Genomic DNA, 6,799 nt, shown 5'->3' with positions numbered 1-6,799 from the left:
GAAGAGGAGAACAAGGCTAAGGAGGCCGAGGCAGAGAGAAAGAGAAAGGAAGAAGAGGAGAGAGAGAAGAAAGAGGAAGAAGAGAGAAAGAGGAAGGCTGAAGAGGAGAACAAGGCTAAGGAAGTGAAGGATAGGGGAGAATCAACAGAAGATAAGTCTTTTGCAAGGACAGTAGCTAGTTTTCTATTACGGGCCTTCTCCTCAAAGGATGTGAACGCAACTGATACTGACGAGAAGAAAAAGATAGCTGAATCTTCTTCCTCTTCAGAGAAGAAGGATGGAGAGGAAGTGAAGAAGACTGGGGAAGGAGGTGCAGGAGGCGGAAAAGGGGCCGTAGCGAAGAAGAACATGCAGCCTAAGGCAAAGCCAAAGATGAGACCTAAATCTCCTCCTAAGAGTCTAGCGGCTAATTCTTCCTCATCATAGCATCCACACAGATTTCTCTCTTCTACTCTTTTCTCTTTTTTTTCGCATCTTACATATGTCTGACGCTTAACTGCTCGCGGGAGTCTATATACCCGTACATGTACACCTTTACATATCTATACATACACGTGTGTATGTATCTAGACATGTGGAGTACATACACCCGAAATCACACCTACCAATTTGACATGTATGTGGCGAATGCCTACACACTACAGTGGGCAGAGTGCTTTTTTCAGACCGTCTCTTCTCTATGTGCATGAGAGGCGAGAAGTGTTGTGGCCCTCCTTTCTGAAGAGACCTAGTGTCACCAAGTATACCGGATTGTCAATAGACAGATAGATAGATACCGAGGGATACATAGATAGATCATACACGCAGGATGAGGTGAGGTGGCGTACTGTACGTACACTGTGAAACAGGTGGTTACTACAGATAGGAGATGCCTCCTGCTTGCCTCAGGCGGTCCTCCCTCTGTTGTTGTTTTCGATCGTCGATCTGGAGACGCTTAGAGATTTGTGATGGCGACAGTCTCTCCAAGAGAAGAGGGGAGAATAGATCATCTTCTTCTTCCTACATACAGTTCAGAGTCCTTCTGGGGGCTGGCTGGATGAAGTCGATGACAGTGACGTGGACTTCCCGGCGACTTCCAAGTCTTTGAGGCGACCTCCTCTCCCCTTTCCCTTCTTCTCTACTCTCGCTTAAACCATGTCCTTCTTTCAGCCTATTCTCCTCTCCAGCTGTCTTTCCTCACGATTCTATTCATATCTTCTTTGTCAGGTATCTCTGTATTTGTATAGGCACCTATTTCCGCGAGTCTACTTGTGGGTCGGGTAGGTATATAACCGGCTGTGCATGCAGATATATATCCATAGATATATGTCTGTGTTTTGTTGAGAAGGCAGTTTGGAGCGAGGTATTCCACTGCGATATGTCAGAACTTGTATGTGTATTTTCTTATTGTTACTGCATGCACGTGTCGATTCTTGGGTTCTATGTAAGAAAGCATCGGATGATCTTCTTTTCTTCTTCTTTTTAGAAGGAGTTCCATTTCAATCAAAAAAGATAAGAAAGCTTGTTAGTACTTCTCTCTTGTCCAAGTGTATCGTCTGCCTCAAAGGAATGAATGATCTGCTAAAGGGGGGGTCTATTGAAGAGGATCACACACACCACAGTTGGTCTCTATGACCACCCTCCTCGCTTCTATGTTCTCTTCAAACCCTCTCTCTCTGTCGCGATGACTGCGAGAGGAGAAACGGGTGTATCATACCAAGAGAAATACAGAAATGTCTCATGGCGGTGTTCCTAACCTACCATTATAGACACCAAGTTTATAGAACTTCTGACTTGAAGAGTACGTTTATTTCTTATCTCGTCGTCTTTCTTCTTTCCTTTTCCTGCTGTTCTTCTCACCTCCGGCTTTCCCTAAAGGTGTCAAAGCCAGGCGACAAACCAGAAGTAGAGCATGATAATGTGCTACAGGGATGTGGCTCTGAAGACTCTCCACTAAAAGAAACAGTCTTCTTTTTAGATAGATAAGTAGATAGATAGACTAAAGACAGCGAAAGAGGTTAAAGACAGGTAGATTGAAGATAGGTAGATAGATTAAGATAGATAGATAGATTAAGATAGATAGATAGATAGAAGGGGAGGAAAAAGAAGGGCAAGCACAGGTATGCTTTGAATCTTCCATGTAACAAGCATAGTTAAGTTGTGTATCTTTCTTTTCCTTCCCTCTCATCTTCTTGAGTATTTCACGCACAACGCTATCGTATCTATTTGACCATTTTCGGCTGACGTAAAAATGGAGTTTTTCTAGCTCTACCTGCAGAGCCGTTGTGTTGCCTTCGTTAGTACGACGTCTTTTCTCTTTACAAAACTTCCTACTGCATGCTGCTGCCTCACGAGTTTCTTCTACACCCCTCCTCCCATGCCACACTCTGTATCTGTACCGCTTAACTGAAGGTCTTCCCCTGTGTGGAGATAGATACAAGTATATATATAGAAAGAGCTATATATGTATATATATATATATATATTTATGTGCATATGTATGTATATGTGTATCAGCAGATATGGAAGAAGAAGGAAGGGTGGATATGTGGTTTGAGAGTTCGCCGGGCAGCAGGCACGTGGGTACTTCTGTGCCTGTACGTTTGGTGAGACTGCGCATGCCTACTTCGGTGCGCGGGAATGAAAGATCTTCCAGAGTCAGAGGGATGCCTATGCTCTCTGATAGCGGCCGGTTTAGATTGTAAGGCAGAGGCGACTAAAAGAGTCAGCGTCACAGGTCCGTGTATGCTGTGTATCTACATCAGTGACGAATCTCTTCAAACATACACATCTTTGTACCACCCGGACTTCATCCTTCATAAAGCAGGAGATGAACCTAGCAAAATAGATTGACCTTTAGAATTTGTTCACGTCTTTTGCTAATGCATGCACGAAGTTTTGACAAGAAAGACACAAAGGAATCCCTCCCTCGTCGGAGGATGAAGAGGGGGGTGAGAAAAGGAAGATGAGGAGATGCACAAGAGCTAGCAAGCCAAGATTTTGAAGCTACACACACCGCATGGAACGACGCCATCTCATCTAAAAGAAGGGGAGGAAAGAGAAGGCGTGGTAACGAGATCAAGACACTTCTTTCTTTTCTTCCTAGACAGGAAGAGAGTCTGAAGGGACGGACAGACAAGTAAAGCGATCGTCTCTGAAGGGGGGGTGAGAAGTCTCTCTCTATATAAGGGGATGTATAGATGGACCATAAGCATGTTATTTATCAGGTGTACGGTTCACACCTGAGTCGGTTTACAATGTATGAGACCGCTGTGCGTGTCTCTCTCTCTCTCTCTTCCTGTATAGAGAAAGCTATAGGAGGGTGTCCTTCTCACCGTCTCTATACAGGTATATCTTTTCGCTCGTGTATCCCTAGATGCTTTTCCAAACACCTTTTTCTTTAGCATTGAAGGTGTGGGGTGGGCGTAGACTTCATGAATGACGGAGAAGTAACCGAGTGTGTATCGTATTCAAGCGTTAAGAGAGAACGATAGAAGGAAGATCCATCTATCTCTCTCTTCTTGGATTTCTTGAAGAGAGGGAGACCCTTACATGGTACATAGGATTGATGAGCTGTCTCTGAGACCTCTCTTTGTTTAGCCGAAAAGAAAGGTCTGCTTGTTTCTGAAGAAGATCTTCTTCATTTGCTTTATATCATCTCCTCTCGTCTCTTTCTAATCCGCATACGGCTGCTGGTGACGGCAGAGAGCCGTTAACGTATCTGAAGTGTAGAGAAGAAGAGAAGGATAAGAAAGATAAGAAAGAAGAAGAGACCCTTTGTAATTTTCTGATCCAGGAAGAAGAACGTAAAAGAAGCTCTTCTTCATTTATCTTTCAGAGAACTCTCCTTCCAAGCCTTTCCATTTTCTTCGTTCTAAGAGAAGAATACGTAGACGCTCTAGTTTGCCCATGACAGCTGCAACTCTGGGGTGTATATACACCTATCTAGATAGCTTGCTTTACACTAATTGACAAGACTTATTCTTTCTCTAATATGTCTATGAACTCCATAGACATCTTCTGCAAGAGGCGTTCCATGTTTGTGTGATTTCTCTCCTACAAAGTATCCACGGACTCGTCCCCACGGGCAACACACTCATCTTGATCCCTCTCTCTCTTCTGTATAGTATGTGTATGTGCGTAGGAGATAGCATTGTATGACAAGAGAGAAGGAGAGACTCTGGTTCGCTTCTAGTAAGATCTGACAGTGGCGGTCTAGCTTAAGAGCAGGAAGGAGGCCGCAGGAAGGCGTGAAGCTTGTTCTCTTTTCTTTGCAATCTTCTTCACTGTCTCTATCTCTATCTTCTGCTTTGCAATCTTTTTCACTATCTCTATCTCTATCCTCTTCTTTTCATCCATGTTTCTCACCTCATGCGGTCCCGCAATGTGAAGCGTAGAAAGAAGTAAATCTCTCGCCATCCTCACTATCTTCATGTTACCGTTATCTTAAGACAGTGAAAAGTCTTGCAATAGTCCATACACTTCTGTCTATGGATCTCTATAGGTCTCCTAGATACACTACGGGTGCGGGACCGTGTGAGGTGAGAAACATTGACGAAAAGAAGAGGATAGAGGTAGAGACAGTGAGAAAGAACGGTAAAAAGAAGAGGATACAGATAGAGAGAAGGACAGGAGTATGAGTGAGAGTGTGGATGTGAAGGAAGAAGAATAAACCAAAGAAGAAGATGAATAGAAAGCGTGGGAGACACAGAGATCTAGAAGGCATGCAGACGAAGGTTTGTATGAGTGGCGTCTTGAAATGATCTCACAGGAGAGAGAAGCAAGAGGTGTTTCTCTCTTCTCTTTATCTGAGAGAGGTCAATGGGTTTGTGCGCTTCTTCGCATCATCTACAAGAAGAGGAGAGAACCTCCAAGATAGGAAAGGCCTTGAAAGACCCTTCCCCTGTCTCGCTTCAAGGATATCGATACATCTTTCTCTTCCTCTCTCTCTATATATATAAATATACTTACGTACATATAGGTATTTGCGTGTATGTGTGTGTCTGGACCATATCTCTATAGACCGTGGCATCTATGTAGGTATGAGTTCATAGCGAGTTTAGAAGAGGAGGAGAAGAAGAATATGAGAGCTTCCTCAGTGACTTACCGGGAGTGAGAAAGGCTTTACAGCTTTCAATCCAGAGATGCAAATTAGAGAGCGATGGAGAAGACGGCAATGGAGACAGGAGAGACGGAGACATGCAGAAGACCGAAGGATAAGGAGCTTGGTCAGAAGGACAAGAAGAAGGGAGAGACGGGGACAAACCCGCGTAGGAAGAAGAAGAAGGCGAGATGAAGAAAGAAGAAGAAGACGAGCTGAAAGGCTGGGGTGGTGACTGAAAGGGAAGAAGAAGATCTTGTAATGGGAAATAGGAAGAGAAATACAATGGAGGATTCCCTGCCTCATGATGACGTTGCTCTGCCCTCTCAAAAGGTAAAGAAGAAGAAGATGGAGAGGCAGAAAGAGGAGGTGTTGTATAGGGACTCGTTGGACAAGGGGGAGAAGAACACGAAGAAGAAAGAGAGAATAGGGACGGTGATAGAAGAGAAGACGAAGAAGGATCATGATGATACGGAAAGCAAGAGTCGGGAGATAGAGATCCATTACGAGGTCGAGAAGAAGATGAAGATGGAGGAGATGTAGGATAAAGAGAGGAAGAAGGAGAAGAAGACGAGGAAGCAGGAGAAGAAGAAGAAGAATGGAAAGGATATGAGCATGTGGAATCGTCGTTACCATTCATCTCCCTTAGAGGAGGTGGAGAAACATACGAAGAAGAAGAATATCCCTTGCCTCGACAGAGCTCTTCATCTCCTTTCACGTCTCCACCAATTCCCGCTTCTTCTTCTCCATCCTGTTTCTGAAGGATGAGCGGATTCAACAGCGTCGTTGTCTTCATGTCTTTCTTCATGTCCTCAAAGGGAGAGGATAAGGGCGGAGAAGAAGAAGAGTTGTGTGTGCATCTTCTTTCTTCTCTTCTTCTTGTCATCTTCTTCTTCTCGAATGTGAAAGAAGAAGAAGAAGAAGCATGGTCTCTTGTCTCGCCTGTCTTGGAATGCATTTCATTCTCCATCCTTTCATTGTCTCCTGCATGGATCTTCTTTTCTTTCCCTCTTTCTCTTTCTTCTTCTTCTTTATCTTCACGTTGTGTATCTTCTCTTTGCTTCTCCATCCCTTCGTACCCTCTTGTTCTCTCCTTGGTCAATCTCTCTGTATTCTTTAGACATTTTTGCTCTTCTTCCCCCATCGCGTCTTCAATATAAAAACGAGCTCGGCTTTTTCTCTCCTTACGACCCCCTGGACTTTTCAAGACAGACGCCAGGGCTTGAACGACAGTCCGTTGGAGAAATCGAAGCTCACCTGTGTGGAAGGCAATGCATGCATCTTTCTCTTCTTCCATTTCTTTCTCTTTTCTTGTAAAACTTCTCAATGCAGATGCCCTCTTTCTTCTTCTTCTTTCATTCAGATCCTCTTCATTCTCTTCCTCGGGCTGTCTTCCTGCTGGTGTTCTTCTTCCTCTTCTTTCTCGTCTTCTTCTTGTTTCCCTGTCTTTCTTCTCTTCAAGTTGGTCAAGATCAAGAGAAGAATCGCAATGGTAATGATCAGGAGGTAGACGTAAGGCACCCCTTGTTCTCTGTTCTGCGTCTCCTTGAAAGGCTTCTCCCCAGGCTGCATCGTCTCTTCTTACTTCTCCCTCAAGTGGCTGGCTCTCCCGTCGTCCTTCTTCTTCTTCTTTATCTTCTTTATACGCCACCGCTCTCAATAGGGGAATGGTACCGCGGTGTGGTCGTTGATACTCCTCTTGTTCTTCTTTGAAAGGAG

At 44.3% G+C, this 6,799-nt stretch overlaps 2 protein-coding genes across 2 annotated transcripts in view; one reads left to right on the top strand and one right to left on the bottom strand.

Moving 5' to 3' along the window:
• CSUI_003208 (uncharacterized protein) overlaps positions 1-1,842 on the top strand; it is a 5,377-nt gene extending 3,535 nt beyond the window's left edge. The window contains exon 2 of the mRNA XM_068063406.1: positions 25-1,842. Coding sequence (XP_067924616.1) covers positions 25-426 — 402 coding nt within the window. The 3' untranslated portion in view covers positions 427-1,842. The remainder of the gene's footprint in view (positions 1-24) is intronic.
• Positions 1,843-2,907: 1,065 nt separating this feature from the next.
• CSUI_003207 (uncharacterized protein) lies at positions 2,908-6,799 on the bottom strand (the record flags this gene model as incomplete). Its single annotated transcript, XM_068063405.1, has 2 exons — positions 2,908-3,700; positions 5,087-6,799. Coding segments are annotated over 2 exons (1,760 nt in total), but the record flags the coding sequence as incomplete, so codon positions are not given.

The sequence above is a fragment of the Cystoisospora suis genome (assembly GCF_002600585.1).
Source record: "Cystoisospora suis strain Wien I chromosome Unknown contig_1405, whole genome shotgun sequence".
NCBI classification, from domain to species: Eukaryota; Apicomplexa; class Conoidasida; order Eucoccidiorida; family Sarcocystidae; genus Cystoisospora; species Cystoisospora suis.
The sequence above is the reverse complement of the archived record's forward strand: the minus strand, read 5'-3'. Positions and strand labels throughout refer to the sequence as shown.